Below are 27377 nucleotides of genomic sequence, written 5' to 3' on the forward strand. Positions count from 1 at the left end.
TTTAAAGGGACACATTGTTGGGGGCACTGAATAACCAGTTGTTTTAAGTGGAAATCACCTTCTGTTGGCTTCTGATTGGACTTCTTGTAGTAAACCCATGTTCCTGATGTCATCTGAGGAGTCTGAAGCTTTGCAGAGACTTCTGGGTAACAGCATCCAAGCCCAGAGTTGCCCCTAGCTAAGCTTTGCCTTTGTCCTATTGAAGTGTGAGGAGGAGTGAGAGGACACCTGGCCCTCTCCTGCTTCCCTGTAGGTGTCCAGCTGAGCACTGAGGAGGAGTGCTGCTGCTCTAAGGAAAGCAAACGCTAGAACAGGACTCCATGGGGAGGTTGCATCTTTCTCAAGGAGATCACTATTATAAACAGAAGGGACTATCACACTGTGGCTCACAGATACAATTGGACATTTTCAGCTGGCTTAGGATTTAAAACCTGTAATGGCAGAACACAGCCTTCACAGGCAGGGTAGGGACTTCTGAACAGCCAGAGCCGTGACTCTCAAAATAGTCCTTTTTCTTTCTTGAGGTTTTGTTGCTTCCATCGAGGTAGAGCAGAGAAGGCAGCTGGAGTCATCCCCAAGGCCTTAGTGAAATCTTCAACGGACAGGTGCTCCTAGGAGAGGACCAGAGGGCAAAGGTCACAGTCTTGCCCCGGGTTTGCTTGGATGACTCACACAGATGTGACATAGGATCAAACAAAGGAGAACAAAAGCTAACACTCCTGAGCCAGGAAAGGGGGTAGGAAGTGCTGCATGAATAAAAGGCCACATAGTCAACCAGGCTTCTGCCATGCTAGGCTTTAAGTCAGATCTCAGATCTCGACTCCTACTCATCAGGCTGGGGCCTGCACTCTGCTAGGGCAGGCCATCATGCTCCTGAACCCCGCTACCAGGCAGTTCTTATGCTGCTGGGTTCAAACCCAGGGCTGTATTCTTAGCCCCAAATGGAAGATATTTCTTTCTTTGAAATAGGGTCTCACTATGTAGACTTGGCTGGTCCAGAACTTACTATGACCAGGCTGGCCTTGAACTCTTAGAAGTAAAACTGCTTCTGCCTCCTGAGCAGTGTGATTTAAAAAGCCAGATACACCTGGCTAGGAGTATATGTGTGTGTGTTGTGGGGTTTTTGTTGTTGTTGTTTTGGGTGGGTTTTTTGGATTTTTGTTTGTTTGTTTGTTTCTCTGTGTAGCCTTAGCTGTCCTGGAACTCGCTTTGTAGACCAGGCTGGCCTCAAAGTCAGAGATCTGCCTGCCTCTGCCTCCCAAGTACTCAAGTGCTGGGATTAAAGGCGTGAGCCATTTATTGGGGGGGGGGGGTCTCACAAGAAAAGTATTCATGAGGCTAATTCAGAATGATCTTCTAAAGAGGATAGGCGTTTGGTTCCCAGTACCCACATGGGATAGTCATTCACAGCTATATAACTAGCTCTAGAGAGCGGTTCTCATTTGGGGGGTCACATATCAGATATCCTAAATACCAGATATGTACATTATAATTCATAGCAAAGTTAGGAAGTAGCAATGACAATTTTATGGTTGGGAGTCACCACAACATGAGGTCACATTAGAAAGGGTCGCGTTAGGAAGATTGAGAACCATTACTTTAGAGGCTCCTACACCACTTTCTGGCCTCTGGACACATACATGCACGTCATAAACTCATTTACACACACACACACACACACACACATATATATATAAATTCAAAAATATGTAGGGGCTGGCAAGGTGGCTCAGTGGGTAAAGGTGCCTGCTTGCTATGCCTCAGGACCTTAATTTGATTGTGGAACCCACCTGGTGAAGTAGACAATGACACCCTGAAGTTGTCCTTTGACCACCATACATATGTGCTGTGGCACCCACACACACGTTTTAAAAAGTTATATGATTCATCATATAGTAGTTCCAAATCTAGACTCAAAAGCAAGCAGTGTCTGCCCGTGCATGAATAGATCAAGCTTCCACTGCCTTCAGGGGACTCAAGGCCCTTCTAGCAACAGGCTACCCCCTCCTGGGCCTCACGTGCTTTGTTTTTGTTGTTGTTTTTTCTGAGACAGGCTATCTCTGTATAATAATAGCCCTGATTGTCCTGGAACTTGCTTTGTAAACCAAGCTAACCTCGATCTAACAAAGATACACCTGCCTTCAGAGTGCTAGGATTAAAGGTAGGCACCAGCACCTCCTGGCTTCTTTTTTTTTTTTTTTTTTTTTTAAAGATTTATTTATTATGTATACAACATTCTGCCTCCATGTATGCCCGCACGCCAGAAGAGGGCGCCAGATCTCATTACAGATGGCTGTGAGCCACCATGTGGTTGCTGGGAATTGAACTCAGGACCTCTGGAAGAGCAGCCAGTGCTCTTAACCTCTGAGCCATCTCTCCAGCCCCCACCTCCCGGCTTCTTAACCATGCTTTGGAAGCAGGTCTTGACGTGGTCCTAATGAACAGGGCAAACAACAATGAAACACACATACTGCTATAGCACTTGCAAAGACACAGCCTGGGGCAAGCCTGCCTTTCCCTGGGGAACCGTTACTCCTCGATAAGTCTGCTTTGAATAGTCAGCTCTCAGTAGTAATAAGTTCTACATGCATGAGTAAGCCAACCACAGATGGGAAAAAAAAAACACTACAGAATGTAGGCACACTTTGCCATTACCCCTGCACAACACAGCGTAACTGCAGAGCGTTTAATGATTTGAGATGGTTTGATGTATATGGAGGAAACTAATGATTTGAGATGGTTTGATGTATATGGGAGGATGCATGAGTGTTGTAAACAAACGGGAAGAACCTACCGCAGGTCAGATGGTGGCATCGTACGTCTTTAATCCCAATCCCCCCCCCCCCTTTTAAGGCTGACTGGGTCTGGAGAGATGGCTCAGCACTCTGGTATTTGATGCTCTTTTGGAAGACTGAATTCAGTTCCCAGCACCCCTGTGGTGCAGTTCACAGCTACCTATAACTCTAGCCCCAGGGCATCCAGTGCCCTATGCTGGCCTCTGCAGCTGCCCGCACATAACACACATTATTATTATTATTATTATTACTTTTCTTCTCTTGATTTTTCTTTTCTTTTTTTTGTAAAATATTTATTTATTTATTATGTATACAATATTCTGTCTGTGTGTATCTCTGCAGGCCAGCAGAGGGCACCAGACATCATTACAGATGGTTGTGAGCCACCATGTGGTTGCTGGGAATTGAACTCGGACCTTTGGAAGGGCAGGCAATGCTCTTAACCACTGAGTCATCTCTCCAGCCCCCATTACTTTTCTTCTCTTTTTGGTTTTTTAAAACAGAGTTTCTTTGCGTCGCTCTTAACCCCCTCTGTACACCAGGCTGATCTCAAACTCAGAGATCTGATTGCCTTTGCCTCCTGAGTGCTGGGATTAAAGGTGCCTAACTTGATACATGCTTTTAATTTCAACCTTCAGGTGTTTAAGGCCTGCCTAGTCTATACACAGCGAGTTCCAAGACAGTCAAGGTTGCATAGTGAGACCTTTTACCCACCCACTCCCCCCAAAAAGAATTGGGGATCCAGGGGCTGGAGAGATGGCTCAGAGGTTAAGAGCACTGGCTGCTCTTCCAGAGGTCCTGAGTTCAATTCCCAGCAACCACAAGATGGCTCACAACCATCTGTGATGAGATCTGGCGCCCTCTTCTGGTGCGTGGGAAGCAGAATGTTGTACACATAATAAATAAACAACAACAACAAAAAAGTTTAAAAAAAAAGAATTGGGGATCTGGCATTGGAGCACATGCCTTTAACTCTAGCACTCCAGAGACAGAGGCAAGCAGGTCTCTGAGTTCCAGACCAATGTATTTCCAAGACTATGTCTATAAATAGATGATTAGGTAGATAGATAGATAGATAGATAGATAGATAGATAGATAGATGATAGATAGATAGATAGATAGATAGATAGATAGATGATGGATGGATAGATGGATGATAGACATACATACATACATACATACATACATACATACATACATACATACATACATACATAAAAGGGACTGGAGAGGACTCAGTGGTTAAGAGCACTGGTCTTGCAGAGGACCCAGATTCAGTTCTCAGCACCCATACGGCGGCTTACAGCCATCTTTAGCTCCAGTCCCAGGAGATCCGACACCCTCTTTTGGCCTCCAGGGGTCCTAACTGCACATGGTACACAGATATGCATTCAAGCAAAACACCCATACACATAAATATTAAATATCTAAAAATAAATAAATAATAAGCTGGGTGGTGGTGGTGCATGCCTTTAATCCCAGCACTTGGAGACAGAGAAGGGTGGGGATCTCTCTGAGTTCAAGGCCAGCCTGGTCTACAAGAGCTAGTTCCAGGATAGGCTCCAAAGCTACAGAGAAACCCTGCCTCGAAAAACCAATAAATAAATAATAAAATTAACAAGTTAAAATTTAAAAGGCTGGGGAAAGCAACGTGGTGGCACACTCCTGTAACCCAGAGCTTGCAAGGTATAGGCAGGAGAGCTCTGGTTGCGTAGTGTGTGCAAGGCTTAGTTAAGTCTTTGGCTGTTCTCAAGTGGAGTTGCCCTAGGGGATCTCTGACTCCAGAGTGACTGCATTGAGCAGTGTCTTAGCAAACACTGTAGATGCTGTTCAAGTTCCCTACCCTGTCATTAGGCTTGCCTCCCAGGCTCAGCATTTTCTCCACAAGGCTCCTGGGAACCTTCCCAGTCCCCAGGTAGGGCATAGAGCACCTTGTTCTGGGATGGAATAAATAAGGGTATCAGTGGGTAGGAGCAGCTGCTGCAGACCAGGTCTGGTACTGGAATCCCCTCCCCTACTTTTATCACAACTGCAGCTGCTCAGTCAGCTCTGCACAAGAATCCACAGGGCCCTCCCAGGCCCCGGAAGGCTGATTCTCAGCTCTGACAAGACTGCTGAACTCTGACCCCATCCCAGTGAATTTGTGTAACTCTGGAGGCCTGCCAGCTGATTTCCAGCCTCACTCATGCCCATATCTGCCTCACTTCCATTACCCTAGTGCTGCTGCCTTCACTGAGACTCACCACACCACTCTTTCTTTCCTCTTTTTTCAAGACAGAGTTTCCCTGTGTAACAGTCCTGGCTATCCTGAAACTAACTCTGTAGACCAGGCTGGCCTTAAACTGAGATCCACCTACCTCTGCCTTCCAAGTGCTGGGATTAAAGAAATGGGCCACCACCTCCCCGCAAGGTCTGAAATCTTACTCTCCCCTTTCTCACAAGATGCATGTTGTATCCATGATTTAAAAAAAAAAAAAAAAAAAAAAAATTCATGCCTTTCATCCTAGCACTCGGGAGGCAGAGGCAGGCAGATCTCTGAGTTTGAGACCAGCCTGGTCTACAGAGCACATTCCAGGACAGCCACAGAGCTACACAGAGAAACCTTGTCTCAAAAAAATAAAAATCAGGGAGTGGAGAGATGGCTCAGAAGAGCATCTGCTGATCTTGCAGAGGACACAAGGTCATGTTCCAGAACCTATGTCATAGCTTACAACCATCCGTAGCTCATTCCAGGGAATCTGACGTCTGCATATAACAGATATGCATGTGGCACACATACAAACATGGAGGCAAAACATACATGAATCTAAAAAACATTTAACCTAAAAAAACAAAACAACAAAAACTATCCCAGCACTTGGGAGGCAGAAGCAGATGGATCTCTATGAATCTGAGGCCAGCCTAGGCTACATAATGAGGCCCTGTCTATTAAAACAAAAATCTTAACAATTAGTCAGCTGCTGACAACTGATTTTAAATAAATCTGAGTCTTCTTGAACTGCTTGGAGAACCGTGGGCTATACTGATCCTGTCCTCTTCAGAGTTAGCCCTCCATTTCAGCCTGTCTACTCCCTGCTCAACAGCACGCTGCCCCACCCCGCAGAAATGCGTCTTTTATGGCGCATGCACTAACCCTCACGACCTGGTCCCCACCCCTGCCTGCTGCCCTTACCCTGATGCTGACAGTGCAACTGGGTTATTAACCTCAGGCAAGTTACTTCCCTTCTCTGGGCCTTAGTGTTCTGGGATTGGAAGGAGGCTATTTTTGGCACCTGTGTGTGAGGTCATGTATATGCAGGTGCCTGTGTATTTAGAGAACAACCTTAGGGGCCATCCACCTTGTTTTCTGAGGCAGTTTCTTACTAGCCTGGAACTCACTAATTGGGTTAGGCTGGCTAGCCAGCAAGCTCCAGGTGGTCTACTTCACCAGAACTAGGAGTACAAGCGTGAGTCACCATGCACAACTTCCTTTTCCTTTTCTTAGATTTACTTGCGTGTGTTTTGCCTGCATGTATGCACATGCACATTCATGCATTGCCTGCAAACGTTAGAAGAGGGCATCAGATCCCCTGGAACTGGAATTGTGGGTGGTTGGCAACCACCTTGTGGGTGCTGGGAGCTAAGCCTGGGTCCTCTGGTGCCCTAAGCCATTTCTCCAGCCCCATGAATGGCATTTGATATGGGTACCGGGGATGGCACTTGGGTCCTGGGGTTTCACAGCCAGTGCTTACGGACTGAGCCATCTTCCCAGTTTTCCAGATAATAGTTTTCTTGACTGTAGAATGGGATGGTCGATATAGATTTGAGTCTCACACGCAAGCTGATCTTGAATTCACGAAGTAGCCCAGGCTAGGCTCAAACTAGCAATGTTCCTCCTGCCTCAGCTCCCTAAGGGCTGAGGTTATAGCTGTGTGTCACCATGTCTACTGTTTTAAAACTTTTCTATCACCAGAGATCAGCTAAGCTTCTGCCTCTTGTGAGAGCACCCTAGAGCTACAGTAAGGACATAGATGTCTCCTTGCTTTCCAAAGCCTCAGAGGGAGAAACCCAGGGAGTATGTACGAAGGAGCCCCCTGAGGCAAAAGGCAGGAAGGACTCCAATTGTGCAGTCCAAGCTGGCTTCAGATTTAAGATGACCCTCCTCCCTCAGCTTCCTAGGACTTGAATTACAGGCACCTAGGTATAAGCCACCCTGCCCAGCTCATAATATGGCTTTCTGTGTATGACATATGTGCATGTATGTGTGTGAGCATTAGTGGTTGGCAACCACCTTGTGCATGCAGGGCACTAACACCTGTGAAGGTGCGTGTGACAGAGGACAACCTCGGGTGTCAGTCCTAACCTTCCACCTATTGTAGACAGGTGTCTTATTGTTCACTGCTATGTAACCAGGCATGCTGACCTTGGGCTTCCAGGCAGTATCCTGTCTCTGCCTCCTACACTCATGTAGAGCATTGAGGTCACAAGCACATGTTACCTCTGCTCCAGGGGATCCAGTGCCTCCAGCCTCCACAGGCACCTCCACCCACATTCACACCCATTTAAGAGCGCACACGCACACCCACACAAAAATAACAGTACGGGCGTGGCGACAGCGCTCACGAGGCAGAGGCAGATCTAAGTTCAAGGCTAACCTGGTCTACATAATGAGTTCCAGGACACAGAGAAACCCTGTCTCAAATAAATAAGTAATTAATTAGTCACAAGAACAAAAACAAAAAAGCAGACTTAGTACTGCCTGCCATAGGCAGTGGCAGGAGGGTCACTGCAAGTTCAAGGCCAGCTTGGTCCAATTCAGCCAAGGCTACCTAGTGAGACCCTATCCAAAACAAATAAAATTTTAATTTAAACTTTAAAAGATGACTATCTGACTTCTACTGCTTCAGCCACCATAGGTCCCCAAAGGCAGGCCCCTGCCTCTCTCCCCAGTGTCTGTGCTCCTGTGCTTCCTCCCTAGGCCTCTTGCCTTCACCATCGCTCCTCCAGGACAAACTCACTTTGCTCCCATAACTTGGGTTCCTGTCACCTTTCGGAAGGTGACCTCTGACTCATGATGCTCCTGATGATGCCCACACAGGAGGCTTGTGTGCCTGGGCTGATGCCCACACAGGAGGCTTGTGTGCCTGGACTGATGCCCACACAGGAGGCTTGTGTGCCTGGACTGATGCCCACAGGAGGCTTGTGTGCCTGGACTGATGCCCACACAGGAGGCTTGTGTGCCTGGGCTGATGCCCACACAGGAGGCTTGTGTGCCTTGGCTGCACCTGGCACCACCCATTCTCACCATGAGCGGTAATTGGGCTTCTCTGCCCTGTTCCAGGGGGTGTAAGGCTACCATGGTGTGTGCACCAGTTCTCTTCAGGACACAGTCTGGGGTGGATGAGGTTTTCCAATGAAATGGACCAGTCCTCCTCCTGCTGGCCGTGGCCCACTCACCTCCTTCCTGCTGGGATCCACACCCTCAGGGAGCTCCTCCACGGGCTTGTTCACCAGCTGCTCCAGGGGGAAGATGGGCAGGGGCCCAGAGCTGAGGGTGGTGCTGGCAGTGAACACATCCATCTTGGGGTTCATGACATCCTAGGAAACAAGAAAAACACACATCAGCAGCTGCGGGGCTGCGTCCGACACCGAGATGCTCTCCATTCTAGGGGACCTTCTTCAGGAGACCTCTCCTTGTCCTCCCCCTCCCCTGTTACACACACACACACACGCACGCACGCACACACACACACACACACTCAGTCAAACACATCTCCCTGGGTTGGACCCAGAAGCTAGTAGAATAACCTGGCACCCTGCATCTGACCTAAACTAGTTGGAACAGGATGATTGTTCAATGACTAACCTTCCGAGGCTTCCTCTGGAGTGTGACGTCTACTCTTCCCTGGACATTTATGACCCTTTATCTCATATCTGTTGTAAAACTGTCATTTATGAACTCACTCGGCCTTGACCTAGCTTTTCTTCTTAAACACTGCGCCGTCCACCAGAGAGGGCTAATGAATCACCATAGTGTTCCCGACCTGTGGCTGGAGGAGGTGGGAACGTCCTCGCTGATTACCCTCAGAGGCTTGAGACGTTGCTCTCAGGTTCTGATTGTGTGAGAGAGCTAGGTCTGCCTGGTTTCTTCTGTGGGCCTGTGACAACCTAGACACACCTCTGACAAGTGACAAAGACTGAAAGAGTCACAATCGTTCTGCCTGGAGAGGTGCCCCAAGGGTGATGGTGCCTACGGATGTCCCCATTTCCCCAGGTGGTACACCAGACCACCTCAGACTTTCATTTAAAGCATGCCGAGTCTGGAGCTGAGGATGAGGACTGGAGTTTGGGTCCCTGGCACCCACAGGAAAGCCTGGCACAGTGGCAACACACTGTGACAGCATACTCCAGAAGCAAAGACCAGGGATCCCAGAGGTAATCCAGTTACTATACCAGCTGAACTGGAGAACTCGGGCTTGCAAGAAGACCTTGCCTCAGTAATAAAGTGGAGAGCGATCGGAAAGACACTCGCATCGGCCTCTGACTTCCACACGCATGTGAACACACATGCACACGCACATGTACACACATCTCATACACATGAACAAGCAAAAACTTGCTACTCCTGAGAGCCAACTCAAAATATTTTGGAATGGAGCCTTATAATTTGCTAATTTTGTTTCTGGGTGTTTTTGTTTATTTTGAGTCTGGGTCTTTCTGCATTCTCCTGTCTCAGCCTCCTGAGTTCTGCAACTATAATCAAGCATCACTAGGCCAGGGGGGGAACTGCATTTTAATATACTGTCTCATGGGTGGTAAAAAAAAAAAAAAAAAAAAAAAAAAAAAAAAAAATTGGAGCCAGGTGGTGGTAGCACACGCCTTTAATCCCAGCACTCGAGAGACAGAGGAAGGCGATCTCTGTGAGTTCGAGGCCAGCCTGGTCTACAAGAGCTAGTTCCAGGACAGGAACCAAAAAGCTACGGAGAAACCCTGTCTCAAAAAATCAAAAAAAAAAAAAGAAAAAAAAAAGAAAGAAAGAAAGAAAGAAAGAAAGAAACTCTGCCTTGAAAAAAGAAAAATGCAGGCTGTTTTGCTAGGAAATGGAGAGACATGGGTGTTACACAAAGACAAGATGAGGACTTTCACAAAGAGGGAGGAGATGGGGGTGGGTGCAAGACACTGGTATTGTCTCTCAGCATTCCCAGCTCCCATGGATATGAGCACCTCCAGGCCAGGCCACCCCCATACTCACATCAGCAATCTGGCTCCAGTCCCCAGAGTTTCCAAGCTCTGCCTTCAGGTCATCGTAGGATTTGGCGTTCTGCAAGCAAAGCAAACAACAGATCAGACCCCATCTCAGCAGAGGAATCAAAGGTGGAAAAAAGGTTGACCTGAGACGAACTGGGGAGAGGGGCAGGAAGTGGCTCAGAGTGAGTGAGTGGGGGAGCAAGGCCGTCTCTAGTGACAGAGAGAACAAGGCCAAACGGGCTGCTAACATCGGGAAAGAGCAGGGCAAGGGGGGTGATCTGTCCCTGCTCAGCTGGACAAGAGAACAGAGAAGAATATGTGCTTCCCTGACCCCTTATGAGGGTCAGGGAAATATGCACATAGCCACAGGCATTATTGATGTCCTGCCTACAAGGGATGGGCTCTGGGAAACTCGGGGCCTGGGGCACTTAAGAGAAGCCCCAACAGAGGACAAGGAAGGGGAGACTGTTTTAGGACCCTAAGACCCAGGGCCTAGCACCCAGAGTGACACATCAGAGCTCCCGAAGTGAATTATGTTTGCTGAGTGAATGAATGAGGTCGAGAAAAGCACAAAGAGAGGAGGGAAAGTCCACCTGAACTGTCTGTCGGGTTGGGGGCTGGCGTGATTGTGAGGCCAGGAATCCACACTGCTGCCTTCAGATTTGATAACCTGAGGTTGGGGCGATGGCTAGGTGGGGAAAGGCGTTTGCCTCCCAAGTGTGAGGAATGGGGTGCAGATCCCCAGCTCTCACAGAAAAAAGCTGGGTGGGTAGTTGTAACAGCTTCTCTGTATGTAACCACAGCTTCTCAGAAAGTGGAGACGGGGGACCCCGAACGCCAGGACTAGCTGACTAGCTAGACGAGATGAACCTATGAGCTCTGGGTTCAGAAGGAAACCCTACCTCAGCAGACAAAGTAGAGAATGTTCACAACACTTGATATGAACCTCGGGCCTCCACTGCATGCATGCACATATACACATGTGCTTATATGTCTAGGCACACATACCACACACACGTGGGGTCGGGGGGAGACCTGTTTACCCGAAGATGAAACAGCCCCTCAACAAGAGTCAAGAGAAAAGAAAAGGCGGGGAGGAGGGGGCAGTAGACTTGACGAAATTAAGCTCTCTGCTCCTAAATCAATCTCATCTGGCAATTTAAAACACCCAGAGCCACAAGCCTAGGGGGAGGGGCAGAGCAGGTACCCCTGGAGGCCTGACGCACTGTCCCCCAGTAAGAGAACATATGCGACCCACTTTGCTTAGACTTTAGAGCCAGGGGAGTCTGTCCTCTAGAGCAGCAGGCGTGTCCTGGGCTGGCGCTGCGGACTCTTGGGGTCAGCCCTGAAGGAGTTCTTATGAAGGGGCGTCCCTTGCTTGTGGCTGCTCCTGAGCATGGCTGCGCCCAGTCAAGAACTGAGTCTTGAATATTTTTCTTTCTAATCAATTTTCCATAGCTTTGCATAGCACAAAAAGCAGGACACTATAACTTCGCTGTTGTGGGTTATTTGGTTTGTGTTTTGACAAATGAAATTTGCAGAGCTAGCCACGAGTTAACAGAAACCAGGCAGTGGTGGCACATGCCTTTCATCCCAGCACTCTGGAGGTGGACACCGGATCTCAGTTTTTTGTTTTTTTTGTTTTTTTGTTTTTTTTTGGACTGAAGAACAAAGAGGAAGAAAGCAACGGGCGCGGCTCCTCTGTTTTCTGACAGTCCAGGTTTTTACCCCCTTATCTGCCTCCGGGTTCTTATTGATTAAGATTAATTAACACTTCACTACACCGCCCTCCCCCATGTGTGCATGCTACCAGGGCTCTGTCCATGCTGGGCAAGTGCTCTGTCACTAAACTAAACTCACAGCCTTTTTTGTTTTATTTTGCTTTTGTTTTTGTTTTGCTATGTCATTCAGACTGGTTTTGAACTTGAAATCCCCCTGTTTCCATTTTCAAGTCCTAGGAACACAGGCATGCCTCATCCGCTGTGTCTACAAACCCTAGGTAAAACAGGGTCTCAACTAGCTCAGGCTATCCCCCATCATGCCAGGTAGCCAAGGATAATCCTAAACTTCTGACCCTCCAGCTTTTACTTCCCAGACATTGGGATCACAGGCTTGTACCATCATGCCCGACCAGTATGTGCCATGAAGCCACCTGGAGGGAGGGGGAGGGTATGCTGAGCCAAGAGGACTTGCTGGGCTACTCACAGACCACTTGAAGGGATCCCAAGCCAGGAACCAGCCTGTGAAGGTGGGGGGCTCGTTTCCTTGCTTCACCACAATGATGGGGGTGTCAGGGTCTCTGTTTCCCGGGTGGGTCTTGAGGTATTCCTGTACAGTGGTGGCTGCAGCCTTCTTCTCTTCCTCGTTGGCATGTTTCCCTATCCAGAAGAAGACCTGTGGAGAGTAGTCCCTCAGTCGGTGCGTGGCGAGCAACATGGACATTCCTCATGTCCACAGGCTCTGCCTTGGCTCATTTCTGATGCCAGCGAGGAAGACCTGTCACTACTCAGCTAATGACCTTAAGCAAGGCCTGTTTGGGCCTTGACTTCACATCTCTGTTGTAAATGAGGCTGCCCAGATGCTGCTCCTTAGATAGCCTGTGGTTATGGGGCACTCTGCTTCCCCAGAGCCCAAGACCCCTAGCAACATTCCTGCTTCCTTCCATGGGAAATAAAGAAGTTGTGGGATGATCAGGGCATGTCCCTCTCTTTCCCCCTCTCCAGGAGAAAGAATCGGGGGCCCCCAGACCTTGATGTTTCCCTACAATAAAGCCCCTGGGGACCTTTGGTGCTGGGAATCAAGGTGGAGAAGGTTAGTTTTTAGACCTCTCATCCTACCTGGTCCCAGACATCCAATAGGAACACATCGTCCTCTTCCAGGTCATCCTGACTGAAGTCAAAGATCTCTGTGGCCACAAAGCGCCCGGTCTGGTTGGAGCATTCGAAGAGTCGAGGGTTGATGACTTGGGTTTCCTCCTGCAGCCTGTAGGGTGGGCAGATGTAGGTGTGGGGCTCAGAGACTTGAGGAACACGAGGACTGGAGAGTTGAAGGACTCTTACATGGAAAGGCTGGCTTCTCACCAAATGCCCTTCTTATGACTGACGAAAGGTCCCCTCTCCTTTCAACAGTGCTTGAAGAGACAAATCCCCTGCTTTTCTGGACATCTCTTCCAGGAGCTCATCTACAGTCCTGGAGGAAGTTCTTCCTGCTATCCTCCCACTGTCTCTCTCCCAGTGCAACTACAGTGTAGAACTTTTGCCTTTGAATATTCTTTGGCTATTCTTTAGAAAGTAACATTTGGAAGAGGGCTTGTGTTGTCCTCCCACAGCATTCTGGGGGCCTGTGCCAGTCTCTAGGGACAAGGCCTGGGCTCTGGCACTTGCTTCCTCAAGTTCAAGCAGATACCTCTGCCTTCTTGAAAACCCTCTTTCTACAGAAAGGCCCATGTCCGGCCCTAAGCATCATGCAGTGAGCCCTTGCTTGGGGTCATGGGGGTGAGAAGAGAAGCTGGGACATTACCGCTTGGTGTTGGCGTAGGGCGCCTTCCCGCCTAGGGCCATCCAGAAGTTGGCTGGCTCCTGTCCCTCCACGACCACTTGTTTCTCTGTCCGAGAGATAGTATCAGCGACCATCTTGGCCATCTCCCGCTCATCACCGCTACATCCCTGGGAAAAGAGGGAGGCCGTTCTTGTGCGGAAGACCAACCTGGGTGCCACCCACCTCCTCCCCCTCCTGCTCCGTTCTGCCAGAGCTCCTGGGTCTGAGAGGGTCCTTCTGGACCAGGATGCCAAGCACACCCACAGTTCTTACGTTCCTTCATCCTTAACAGCCTAAAGAATGGCAGAGGAGATGAGGGAACGCACCTCGTTCAGAGGAAGAGACACAGCATGAAAGACAAGGCAGGGAGAGAGATGAGCCGGGTGCCACCATGAAAGAGATGAGAAAGACAGAGAACCGGAGAGGCAGAGAGACCAAAGCTACACAAAGAAGACTCTCGACCTACCACAGTAGACCTGTCAGTGGGACCTGGTCGTCTGAAAGCCTCCCACCTTTGCCCTGATCTGCTCTGTGACTGAGGGGTTCCCGGGACCCCCTGCGTATCATGGTGTGTCATGGACATGAGAAGGAGGCCTGTGGTTCCTCACGCACCTTCCCACACCACAGGTAGCAGCAGGATGGAGTCTTGAGTATGAAGACATCATTGGAGTTGAGGGAGGTGGCCCGGGCTGTAACCTCAAAAGCCTTGGTGTTATTGGCATTGGTTCCCCGGACCTGGAACAGCCTTGTGGAGGGCACAGGCTCCGTGTTGTTCTCTCGGGAAGTGCCTCCCTGCAGGTATAAGGGGAAGGCAGGAAGACAGGGACAAGGCTGAAGGTGACATGATAGCACAAAGAACATCCAGAGAGGGCTGAGGGCGAGGGGCCAGCCCCGGCACGGCTTTGGTCTTTATACTCCGCTGTTCAAAAGGCTTCAGTGGCCCTCCACTGCATTTGTGTCAAACGCAGGTCCTCTGCTGACCCTTAGGAGCCCATGAAAATTTGAAATGAAGACGAACTGCCTTTGTGTTCTTTCTCTCCTTCCATAAATCCCCAGGGCGGAGGCCCCAGGCCTTACTGTGCCCCTGTGCGGTAAGACCTCATTCCACCTCCATAGAGCTCTTGAGCTTCCCCCTAAAGTGTCTAGAAGTCCTCTGTATTCTTTCCCTCCTTGAATTCTTTGCTTGCTCCCCGCTTCCTGCATCTCTGCCTCTTGTTGAAGTCAATTTCTGTCGCTGGCATTTAACTACACAGTGCTTTGAGCTGGGAGTTCACTGCTTAGAGGAGAGCCACACGACCGTCCCCTCCCAACAAATGCTCTCTGTCAAGTCTCGCTTCACTTCCTGAGTTGCAAAGGACTTTGTGTCTACAAGTTTCAGCATAAACAGACTATTGCTTAAACAGCTGCATGAGGTGCCTAGATCATCTTGTTGGGCAGACACAGCAAATATAGCCGCCCCCCCCCAAAAAAAACCTTTTTCATGCAGCAAAGATCGAGAAGGGGAAATAACATTTGTACACAGTGCGGGTTTTCCCTATAGCTCTAAAGAAAGCTTGCTGGTTTCTGTCACCAAGCGAATACATGACAAGGGACCTCTCCTATGAGGAGCAAGCTTCGCCCCAGTCTCATGCCCACCAGACACCCCCTTCCCCATCTCCTCGATGTCTGCTCTCAGTTCAGCAGCTTCACCTGGTAAACCACCATGCGCCCCTTGAAGATGGACATGAGATGAGGTGGCTCCTTGCCCATTGGGACTCGGATCTGCACTGGCTCGTCGTTGTACTTCTGGTCCAGGATGACAGCTTGATACGCCGAGGCTGCAATTTCATCCTGACTGGCCTGGCTGCCCTGGGAATGAGCAAGGGGAAGGGAGAGTGAGGGTCCCGAGTTTGACCTTATCCTCGGCCTCCACTATATTCCAACCCAGTTTTAAGAATATCAAGAGTGAGCCGGGCGGTGGTGGCGCACGCCTTTAATCCCAGCACTCGGGAGGCAGAGGCAGGCAGATCTCTGGGAGTTCAAAGCCAGAATGATCTATATAGCAAGTTCCAGGACAGCTAGAGCTAAACAATAGGCCCTTTTGACTTTTGAGAAGAGAGAGAGACAGAGAGACAGAGAGAGAGACAGAGAGAGAGAGAGAGAGAGAGAGAGAGAGAGAGAGAGAGAGAGAGAGAATGTGCTGTACACTGTACATGCCATGGTGCAAGTCTAGAAGTCAAAGACTTGAAGGAGTCATTCTCTCCTCCCACTGTGTGTGTATATGTATGTATGTATGTATGCATGCATGCATGTATGTATGTGTGTATGTATGTGGATTCTAGGGATGAAACTCACAACGTCAGACTTGGCAGCAAACTCCTTTACCCACTGAGCCATCTCTCTGACCACCCATTTTTTTATGTTTTTTATTTTAAGACGGAGTCTTACTGTTTATCCCTGGATGGCTGGTCCTTGCTGCATCCACTGTGTCGTGCGTGCTCGGATTAACAGCATGTACCACTGTACTAGGCCTCACCCATTTTTGTTTTGTTTTTCAATACTGAGTTTTTCTGTGTAAGGGTCCTTGATCTCCTGGAACTTGCTTCCAAGGTAGACCAAGCTGACCTTGACTTTACAGAGATCCGCCTGCCTCTGCCTCCCAAGTGCTGGGATTAAAGGTGTGCACTACCACTGCCTGCCCCCCCCCCCTTTTTTTCTTTTTTAGGCTGGGTCTTAAGCGCCCCAGACTGGCCTTGAATGTGCTATATAGATTAGGATGGCCTTGAACTTCTGATCTTCCTTCCTCTACCTCCTGAGTGCTGGGATTACAGGTATTTGCTACCTCACCAGGTTAGATACAAGGCTGGGGACTGAACCTAGGCTTTGTGTATGTCAGGCAAGCACTCCACCAATGGAGCTACATCCCCAAATATGGCCTGAATGGACCCATGACCTCCCCATCAAGCCTACACTGAACACAACCCAAACCTAACCCCAATAGACTGTGTTTTTTTCTGACCCTAGCCCCAGCTCTAATCCTTTCCCAGCCCAGTCCTGGCTCACCTCAAACCCATGGCTGGTCCCAAATATGTTCTATTCTTCCCACTCCATTCTCAGAAAAATATCACACAACTCACTCCGTGCACTCAGGCATCTAACACAGAGTCCCCATGCAGTGTGTGACAAGAATTAGAATCAACACTCTGAACCAAAAGGAAAGAGCTCTGAATGGGAAGACCCAATGGGAGCAATCTTAGAGCTAAAGCCACCCGAGGATGGGAAAAGCTGCCTCTGGAGAAAGTAAGTTTCTCACCTCCAGGGATATTCAACACATGGGTGATGGCAGGGATTGGGGAGACTGAGCAGCTGTGCTGCAGGTGGGCTGGGGACACTGAGCAGCTGTGCTGCAGGTGGAATGGGGAGACTGAGCAGCTGTGCTGCAGGTGGGATAGGGAGACTGAACAGCTGTGCTGCAGGTAGAATGAGGAGACTGAGCAGCTGTGCTACAGGTGGGTGGGGAGACTGAGCAGCTGTGCTGCAGGTGGGCTGGGGAGACTGAGCAGCTGTGCTGCAGGTAGAATGGGGAGAATGGGGAGACTGAGCAGCTGTGCTGTAGGTGGGTGGGGAGACTGAGCAGCTATGCTGCAGGTGGGCTGGGAAGACTGAACAGCTGTGCTGCAGGTGGGTGGGGAGACTGAGAAGCTGTGCTGCAGGTGGGTGGGGAGACTGAGCAGCTGTGCTGCAGGTGGGCTGGGGAGACTGAGCAGCTGTGCTGCAGGTAGAATGGGGAGAATGGGGAGACTGAGCAGCTGTGCTGTAGGTGGGTGGGGAGACTGAGCAGCTGTGCTGCAGGTGGGTGGGGAGACTGAGCAGCTGTGCTGCAGATGAGATGGACTAAGGAGACTGAGCAGCTGTGCTATAGGTGGGGTATGGGAGCTGAGCAGCTGTGCTGCAGATGTGATGGGCTGAGGAGACTGAGCAGCTGTGCTACAGGTGGGGTGTGGGAGCTGAGCAGCTGTGCTGCCAGGGCCTCACCTGCCAGATATACAACAAGTAGTGTTCCTTCTCGCCTATGAGGTAGGTGTAGAGCAGTAGGTAGCAGTCGCCACCATAGAAATGGCCCAGCCACTTGGAATCCACAGGCACCAGCTCTAAGTTCTCGATGCGCCACACCTGGGAGCAGAATCAGACCTGTATGAGGTCCAGCCTGGGTTACCCCTTTCCCACCAGCCTGTACTCCTTCCTTCACTCACCTGCACCTCCCCACTCCCGTCGTCCACCATCTTCTGCTGAGCAGCCAATTGAGGCTGTACATGCATGGATGTAGCATCAAACTTCACCTGTTCCACCTTGGCTGGAGAGATGAGGACACGAACTGTCACCAGGTGAGGTGTCCCATGCCCTCTCTACAGTCCTGAATACTGGGATTTGTAGACCAACACAATAGACAAAGAAGCTAAAGCCAGACAGATTTAACTACCTATCCAAAGTCACACAGATAGAGTGACAGCTCCCTGCCCCTAAGGCACTGACCTAAACAGGATCAGGAATCAGGTTCGAGAGCAGAGCTCTATTTGGTCTGACTCCCTGGTAGCATTCAGACTTGAAGCACCGCCTTACGCCTTATGCCTTATCCCCACCCCCCAGCTTGTCAGGGAAACCACGGTGATGGAGGCTACAAGCCTTCCTTTCCTTTGAATTCCTCCCCCAATGTCTCAGCAAATACAGTCTGGTGAGAAGTGTTTGGTTCCCAGGGAGCCGAGGGGGCGTGGCTTCTCACCCACGGAGCCCACTGTGTATGTTTTGCCCAGGCCTGTGGTCTGATTGGGCAAGGTCCACTTCTGGAAGAGCTGCTGGAAGATGGCTGACTCCGCCCCGTCATTCTGCACCTCCACCTGTGTGCTCGGTGGGTACTGCTTGGCTTTGATGAAGTTCTGGAAAAATAAGGGAGCCGTTGCAGGCTAGCGCCTCCTGTCCGTAGTCTGCACACCCGCAAGCAAGCCAAAGCCAGATCCACCTGGCTCCAACCCTGACCGTGCCCAGCCCCGACCCCAGTGCTGACTCCAAACTTAACTCTACCAACCTACTCCAATCAAGGCTACATCTGATAGTGTCTCAAATGAGCACTCTAACCTCAGCCCTGAATCTAGTATTGACCCCACACCTAACTCTGATTCCAACAGATCTGACCCTTAGCTTAACTATACCTCCTCAATTCTAATTCGAGCGCCCTGGCCCCAAGCCCACTCAACCCTTTTTGGAGGAAGACTAGCCATTCCCTTCTCTAAGCCAAGCTCTTGCATGGGGTGTGACACCCAGTACCCTAGGGAGGCCCAGGATTGGCTGGTGGTCAGCTCGCTCATATGCTGAGGACCAGGACGCTGGCGACCTTATGGTCCTCAGACCTCAACAACTGGATCCATCCATCCCCACTCCCAGCCCTGCCCTCCCCAAATCTTCCGTGGACTCTGCCTGGTGTTATGACCTGTCTGAGTCCTTCTCTTCTTCCTCTGCTGCTGCTAGACCAGGAATTTTTAACCTGTGGATTACAACCTTTTTTTTTTTTTTTTTAATTTTAATACAGGGTTTCTCCGTAGCTTTTGGTTCCTGTCCTGGAACTAGCTCTTGTAGACCAGGCTGGCCTCGAACTCACAAAGATCCGCCTGCCTCTGCCTCCCGAGCACTGGGATTAAAGGCGTGCGCCACCACCGCCCGCGCCCGGCTGATTACAACCCTTTTTGGGTTGCGGAGCAGATACCCTACATATCAAATATTTATATTCTGACTCATAACAGTAGCAAAACTACAGTTACGATGTGGCGATGGAATAAATTTTATGCTCGGGGGTGAGCACAACATGAGGAACTGTACTAAAGAGTCACAGCATTAGGAAATTGAGAACCATTGGGCCGGACCCTTTCCTTACCAGGGCCTGGTTCATGGCCCCGCTCCTCTCCTGCTCATTGGCTTTTTTCCCCTTCCACACGAAGATCTTCAGACCTCCCTGGTCCAGGATATAACAGTCCTAGAGTCAGCAGAGAAAAAACTAAATGAGCCTGTGGTGTTGGGGGAGGAAGGAGGGCTAGGTTTCCCTAGATGTTAGCACTTTAGGGGTGTCCCTTGCTTGGGGTCCTCCAGCCCCTTCCCACCTCATGGCTGAGCAGGTCCTGTGTGAGTGGCCGAGTAGCAACTTCCTTAACCACCAGTTTTCCCTCGGAGTCGGACACACTGCAGGACAAAGCAAGGCATGGATAGATAGGAGGTGCCACAGCCAGGACACCCTACCCCAGGAAGGCCCGACACCCAGGAAGGCCCAGTACCCAGGAAGGCCCCATACCCAGGAAGGCCCCCGCACTCAGGAAGACCCCACACTCAGGAAGACCCCGCACTCAGGAAGACCCCGCACTCAGGAAGGCCCCGCACTCAGGAAGACCCCGCACTCAGGAAGGCCCCGCACTCAGGAAGACCCCGCACTCAGGAAGACCCCGCACTCAGGAAGGCCCCGCACTCAGGAAAAACCCGGCACTCAGGAAGGCCCCCGCACTCAGGAAGACCCCACACTCAGGAAGACCCCGCACTCAGGAAGGCCCCGCACTCAGGAAGACCCCGCACTCAGGAAGACCCCGCACTCAGGAAAAACCCGGCACTCAGGAAGGCCCCGCACTCAGGAAGGCCCCGCACTCAGGAAAAACCCACACTCAGGAAGACCGGGCACTCAGGAAGGCCCCAGCCCAGAACTCACTGGTACAGCTTGAGTGCGGCCTTAGCTGCTGACTCCACCACTGTGTCAGGAATTGCTGCCTTCAGTTCCTTGCGCTGGCCCAGCACGTGGTTCATAATTGCCATCAGCTCCGGGGAGTCCCCTTCCTTCTCCCCTTCCACCACACCCACGTAAGTGCGTCCACCTCGTTCCTGGTCTCGGATCTCTTTGGCCAAGGTCATGCCCTGCAGGAAGGTCACAGATGATCTTTGAAGGTCAGCAGTAGCAGACTGGGCAGTACTGTTCACCACCCTGGACTCTGCAGGGCAAGCCTCACCCCACCTTGCAGATTTACAAGGGGTGGAGACAAGGCTTGTCAGGTGTGTGAGGAAACAGTAGGAAGCCCTGGGAATGTAGATTTCCTCATAGAAATGGACAAGGCGTCTGGGGGAGCGGGATAGGGAAGCTAGACCTTTAGTTTTGACGTTGTTGGGAATCTGTGGTTTCCTTTCATGGTTTTGTACAAAAGCTGACCCTCAAAGATGTTAGTACTATATTCAGTCTACCCAAAGCACCCACGCTCACAGTACACATGCAAATTCACATGTACATACCTATATAACACATTCGCACACACACAGCTCAGTTCCATGAAGGCTTACACAAGCATGCATACACACACATAGGCCCCTGGTTGCCTGCACACTGTAGTGTGCTCTTCTTTAGCCCAAAGCCCCTCCTTTCATGGGCACTCTGGAGTTCCTTGGCACTTGGGGATAGTCATTCTCATGCTTCTGTCTCCAGCCTAGCTCTCGGCTCTCCCCCTAGGACAGCTCCTCTTCAGATAGCCAAAAGGGCCCTCTGTGTCTCCCTGAGATCTTCCCCATCTCAGGGCCTGGCCCTCCACTGTTCTCAAGCACAAAGCTTTGGGTCCTCATCCCGTACAAAGTGAAGCCCAGATTCCAGCTTCCCCTCTCCCCAGCCCATTTCTACTCAGAAATCAGATAAGCTCTATTAACTGGGTGTCCCAACCAAAAGATCTAACACTTTTTCCTAGCCTGCCGGCCACACATCCTGTCTGTGAGACCTGCTGGCGACTCATCATATTCCCACTGACCTGAAGGGCTCCCTACTGACCCAAGGCCTTTGCTGTAGCTCCATCTGGTCCCCAAAGCTTCCCTAGTACCATTCCTGCAGCAATCATTCCTCTGGTTCTCCCTTTTCTTTCTGGCTTTTTGACAGGATGGCCAGTTTCCGGGCAGAGCAAGGGCAAGGCTCTGCCCACTTCATCCATCCCTGAATGCTCAAGGCTGAACATGGGGTCTGCCACACTTCAGGGACCTGTTCCACCTTAAGGGTTAGTATTATAATTATAGTTATGCTGGCCTGCCCAGTCTCCTGGGTGCCCTGTTCCTTTAAGAGAGGCACTCTGCCCTGCTCCCAATCTCCCCCTTCCTTCTGAAGCAAGGTGATCTTACCTCTCTTCCTTTCTCTCTCTCTGTCCTTCTTCTGAAGAGGCATCAACTCCCTCCCTCTCTCCTCCTCCCTTCTCTCTCTCTCTCTCTCTCTCTCTCTCTCTCTCTCTCTCTTTCTTAATTTCTCTCTCCCCTCCATACCCCTGCCTTCCCACATCCTCCCAATACCCACTAAATAAACTCTCCATACCCAAGCTCTCTTCGCATGGCGTATCTGTCTGTCTCACCTGCTGTGGAACCTGATGGGGTCACCCGTGCCGTAAATCATAAGTTAGTCATTAGCCTAACACAGTCACACAGCAGTATTGCCTCTCTGTCTACTTTCACAGGGAGGGGAGAAGCGGGGGGGGGGGGCGGTGCTGCCGAGGCTGCTAAAGCAGGTGAGGCCTGCTGCATTAACAGAGATGAGGTGCCCTGTCAGGGTTACCCGAAGTCTCTCCATGCGGTTGCTGTCTGGTCCATTCCACTGGATGATGAGTTTCCCGAGGTCCAGCAGGAAGACATCCCCTCTGTTGAAGCTCTTCCAGGACATCTCCACCTAGAGGGCACAGGGAGGTCCAGCGCCCACTGAGAGCCTTTTACCTCTGGCCACCCTCACTTCACTCAGCCCTGCTCAGTTGCCTGCCAGTGTCCTGGCTGGGCCTACCCACCTCTCCGGCCAGCACATTCCTCTTGCCCTTGACGTGCAACAGCCGCTGGACATCGCTGGAATTCGTTTCCACGTGCTTCATGCCAGAAGCCACGCCCCCTTTCTGGATCCTGAGAGAGAAAGGAAAGCAGACTGAAGGGTATTGAGTCAGAAGATATGCCGAGGTCCTGAGCTGCCTGCGCCCCTCTGAGGCCCCAACTGGGACAGGCTGAGGCAAAGGAAATAATTAAGGTTCAAACAGCAGTGTCCTGCAAATGCTTGGTTAGCCTGGAGCATGCACCTGACCCTGCAATGTAGGTCTTCCTGCCCCTCGCCTTAGCTCCCCGCCCCGCAGAAGGGTCTGCAATGGTAATCAATCATGGTGAGGTCTGGAGAGAAGAAAACGGAAATAAGGCCAGGGCCCCAGACACAGGGCGCTGAGGAGGAAGAAGGGAGAGAGGCCACTCGAATGCCCAGAGGCTATAGAGCTTTGGCCTCCCACAACGAAAAGACAGCTCAGCTCTAGAGAAGCAGGTGTTTCCATGAGGAAAGGCAGCCAGACAGAGCTTCAGACTTTTCTAGAGTTGTTAGTGAAAGGCCTAATTAGAGAAGAGGAAGCAGCCACCTGTGAGTTGGCCTGAGAGAGTGGGGTTTGATGTGATAACCTGAGGGGCGGGGTTTGGGGGTGCTCAGGCAATGAGCAGTCCACCACACCTAGACAGGAACGAAGACAGAATTCATCAGCCATAGTTATGGGATCTTAGAAGAGCCCAAGGGATAAATCAAGCGAAAGCAGACTCAGAGGGACAGTCCCGGGTCAGGGCAACAGCAGAAATAAGCGTGAGGAGTGGAAAGGTGGAGAAAAATCAGCAAAGGCCGCAGGAGCTTCCCACAACCTCCAGAGCTTCATCCAGGCTTTCTTCCTAGCCCAGATCACCTCCCACTGCCCAGAGTCTCAGTGTCCCTTCTCTCCAGCCCAGCCCCCATGTCCTAATCCCCACCTCGGTGACCAATCTTGGGATCCTCCCCGGCCCCACCGCACCCCTCCTTACACAAGGCCTTGCTTGAAGTAGCTGCGGAAAGTCTCGCTCTCGTTGCCTTGGACCTCACGGTGCTGGACAGCCCGGCCCTTGAGGTAGTCATCCATCTGTGTCGTGTAGATGGCAGCTGCCCCCTGCTCATCCTGCGATGAGTTCTGGCCAATCCAGTAGTGGATATCATAGGTCAGGGTGCTGCTGGTCTTGTGGATCTGGGGGAGGGGGCATCTGTGTAGTGAGACCTGGGGTCCCACAGTTCCCTGTCCCATTCTGCATGGTCTCCCACATACTTGGACCCAAGGAGGCCTCTGGCTTATTATCAGAAGCCCCGAGTTGCGGCCCAGCTCAGTCAGCGACTCTACTAGTAGAAAATACGACGTAGCCCTCCCTTCTCTGGATCTTGTTCTCGTCTTGAAAATGACTCACGTGGATTGATGGGTATGGGCTATCAGAGACCAGTACGATGACTGTATGGCAAACAAATGTATTGCCCCTCATGGTCTGTGAGGGACAGGATCCCATGGGAGCTCTATACATGCTCAAGTCCCTTCTGGAAAATGGTATGTGATGTTTGTATGGAATCTGCAAAATCCTCTTATGCTTAAAAAATTGTGTGTGTGGCCGGGCGATGGTGGCGCACGCCTTTAATCCCAGCACTCGGGAGGCCGAGGCAGGCGGATCTCTGTGAGTTCGAGACCAGCCTGGTCTACGGAGCTAGTTCCAGGACAGGCTCCTAAGCCACAGAGAAACCCTGTCTCGAAAAAAACCAAAAAAAAAAAAAAAAAAATTGTGTGTGTGTGTGCGCGCGCATGCGTGCGCACATATATGCATATTCACATAGGTGTGTTTAAGCACAGTTATAGGCTTGCTCGGAGTGGGGGTGGAGGTCAGAGGACAACCTTTGGGAGCTGGTTTTACTGCACTGTGAGGTTTTGAACTCGGGAGGTCAGACACCTACACTTGCTGAACCATCTCCCTGGCTCGAGAATCAGCTTTGTTGCTATTGTTTTGTTGTTACTGTTGTTTTCGTGTGGTTTCACAGGTTTCCATGTAGCCCACACTGGGCAGGAGTATTCTGGGCTAAAGGATGCCCTCCCATGATTTCTCTTTCTACCTCAGGGGTGCTGGGATTACAGGCCTATATGCCAAAGCACCTATCGTGCAGGGGTAGGGATCAAACTCAGGTCCTCCTGGATGATAGGTCGGTACTCTACCATTGAGCTACACCCCAGGCGTCTCTTAGACCGTACATCATCTCTAGACGAGTCCTAATTCCTGAACCCAGGCAGGTGGCAGTCAGGAAGGTTGCCACACTGTACTGTGTATGAAATAGTGGTGAGAAAGACATCTATGTAATCATTCACTACATGTTCCATTAGATTTTGATGTGTATATGGATTTGTGCACATCAGATCCCCCGGAGGTGGAATTAGAAGCAATTGTAGCCAACTTACATAGCTGCTGTGCAGGGAACCAAACTCAACTCCTCTACAAGAGCAGCATCCACTCTTAACTGAGCCGCCATCTCGCCAGGCCCTCGCATGCAACTTTTTTCTAAATATTTTTGATCCATAGTTAGTTGAATCCACAGATATCCTGTGGACACAAATACCTGCTGTACACGTAATGATTGTGTAAATACACCACAGCTGTTTTCAATCTATGACACATGGCTCAACTTCTCACTTACAGTAAGAATGTGGTGAATTGTTAAATATGTATCTTCAAAATTTAGAAGCAGGGCAGGGAAGAGAACTCTATGGGTCAAGGCACTTGCAACCAAGCTTGGCAACCTGAGTTTGATCCCTGGGACCCACGTAACAGAAAAAGAGAACCGACTCCTGCAAACTGTCCTGTGTCAGCGTGTGCACCTTGCCCGGCACGTGTACAGCCCTACGCGTACACACATACACGCACAGATCCACAAAACAAATGCGTAAGCCAATGTAATTTTGAAAAACTTTAAAAATCAGAAGCAACTCAATGTAAGAAAAGAAAAGCACGAATGTCCTTAGTCGTGTTGGTGGTGCCAGGGAGTGCGAACATCATGAAGGGCTATGAAGATGACGGTGGGTTTAGAGAGGTGGGGCCAGGGCCCTGAAACAGCTCAGCAGGTACCTGCCACTATAGCTGATGACTTGAGGTCAGTCCCTGGGATCCACATGGTAGAAGCAGAGAACTGACTCCCCCAAGGTGTCCTCTGAAATTCACATCCTCCCCACAGCATGCATAAACACACACACCAAAAAAATACAATAATAGTAAAGGGTGGACCAACTCAGAAGGTCCCCCAAGGCTGAATGAGCGCATGGCTCCAGAGCTAGAGGAGAGCTCTACAAACCATCTCTGAGCCCTCTTGAGCCCCACAGTTGGGCACCTGGGCACTCTTGTAAACAATGGTTTGATTTGGGATGTCCTTCTCTATGTGTTGCTCGCATTGGTTAATGAATAAAGCCGCTTTGACCTATGGCAGGGCAGAATATAGCCAGGCTGGAAGAGATATAGAGACAGAGCAGGCGGAGCCAAAGAGATGCCAAGTAGCTGCTGAAGGAGGCAACTGTCATGTAGCTGCCTAAGAAGCAAGACTAACAAACCATGAGTGTTGTGGTAAAATGTAAAATAATAAAAATAAAATTTAAGATGTAAGACCTAGATAGAAATATGCCTAAGACAGCGGCCAAACAATGTTGTAATTAATACAGTTTCTGTGTGATTACTTGGGTCTGGGCGGCTGGGAACAAATAAGCAGTCTCCACTTAAACTGGTTGCTGAAGCCAGACCGCCCCTCAGCACAGCCCCCAGCCTCCAGTTTCTACCCTAATACCCAGTACTTTTCTCTCTGCTCAGCCCCCTCTGGCCTGACCCACTTACAGCCAGGACTACATAGCAGTCACCATCGAAGAAGCTTCCAAAGGTGCCAGAAGAAACAGGTACCATCTGCATAGCCTGGAGAGAGAAAGGTCACAGTGGACATGGTGGCAAACGTGTAGTCCTGCCTACCCAGGAGACCAAAGCTACAGGACTGCCTGGGTCTAGTCATTCTCGGCTGTTGTGTGTTGTGCCAATCATGTGGTTGCACTAAATTTGGGATCAATACAGTGGCCTCCCAGGAACAGGATACCATCCCCAAGGAGGAGTGACCTGATCCAGGCTAGAAAGAGGTCATAGGCGCCGGGCGGTGGTGGCGCACGCCTTTAATCCCAGCACTTGGGAGGCAGAGGCAGGCGGATCTCTGTGAGTTCGAGACCAGCCTGGTCTACAAGAGCTAGTTCCAGGACAGGCTCCAAAACCACAGAGAAACCCTGTCTCGAAAAACCAAAAAAAAAAAAAAAAAAAAAAAAAAGAAAGAGGTCATAGGAGCTCCCAGAACCACCAGGTAAGGAAGCCGACCAGAAGAATGGGAGTTAAGGATGCAGGGCCCAACAAGGTTTGGATGTTGCTTAGCTATAGAGTCCTTACTAGGTGTGGCCTTCGGTTCCGACTTCAGCACCACAAGATACCCCAAATCAAAAAGCTCAGTGCCCAGAAATGAAAGGTGGGAAAAATCTCGGTAAGTCTTAGGCCAGTGGGTGACCCTGTCTTGGGAAGGGACAAGGGGAGGAAACAGAACAGAGAAGGATAGGGCTAATGGGGACAAGGAAGAGGAAGAAGAAAAGGCAGATGAGGAAGAGATGGAGAAAAGAGGACGGGGTGGCAGAGGTGGCAGCAGCAGATTCCTGCAGTGTGCAGGACCTGGCTGGAGGAGACTGGGCAATGCCAGGCTTCCTCCACCCTCCCGAATCCCTGAACTCCCCTCCAGACAAGACTCACCTCGATCCTCCATATCTGTATTCCTGGAGTGGTGATGTTGAGAGAGCCTTTGACTTGAGCAGTCAATTTGGTCATGGTGGGTGAGCCTAGGGGAGAAGGCATGTGAAAGTCACACCCATCAAGTTAGGAGTACCCCAGTCTCAGGTGGAGGTCACAAACTTGATGCCTAGAGGAGGAAGGGAAGCTGGC

At 50.5% G+C, this 27377-nt stretch overlaps 1 protein-coding gene across 1 annotated transcript; it reads right to left on the reverse strand.

Annotated features, from left to right (window-relative positions):
• Positions 1-472: 472 nt before the first annotated feature.
• Positions 473-27263, reverse strand: Vil1 (villin 1). The gene is made up of 19 exons (XM_057762130.1): positions 27189-27263; positions 26250-26324; positions 23394-23590; positions 22364-22472; positions 22141-22251; positions 20281-20483; positions 19688-19766; positions 19465-19563; positions 18319-18472; positions 17792-17892; positions 17574-17711; positions 15249-15407; positions 14172-14351; positions 13542-13687; positions 12860-13004; positions 12228-12416; positions 10027-10095; positions 8232-8372; positions 473-611 (listed from the first exon to the last, which is right to left on the reverse strand). The coding sequence occupies exons 1-19, from the start codon at positions 27261-27263 to the stop codon at positions 498-500; spliced, it is 2484 nt and encodes an 827-aa protein (XP_057618113.1). The 3' UTR covers positions 473-497.
• Between the last annotated feature and the right edge of the window lie 114 nt (positions 27264-27377).

This window comes from Chionomys nivalis, chromosome 2 (assembly GCF_950005125.1).
Source record: "Chionomys nivalis chromosome 2, mChiNiv1.1, whole genome shotgun sequence".
Taxonomy (NCBI): Eukaryota; Metazoa; Chordata; class Mammalia; order Rodentia; family Cricetidae; genus Chionomys; species Chionomys nivalis.

Coding starts and splice junctions, on each gene's coding strand:
- Vil1 (XM_057762130.1), bottom strand. CDS start 27,263: ATGACCAAATTGACTGCTCAAGTCAAAGGCTCTCTCAACATCACCACT. Junction 23,591..26,249: donor ACTGCTATGTAGTCCTGGCT/GTAAGTGGGTCA, acceptor CCCCTCCCCCAG/ATCCACAAGACCAGCAGCAC. Junction 19,564..19,687: donor AGGACCTGCTCAGCCATGAG/GTGGGAAGGGGC, acceptor TGCTGACTCTAG/GACTGTTATATCCTGGACCA.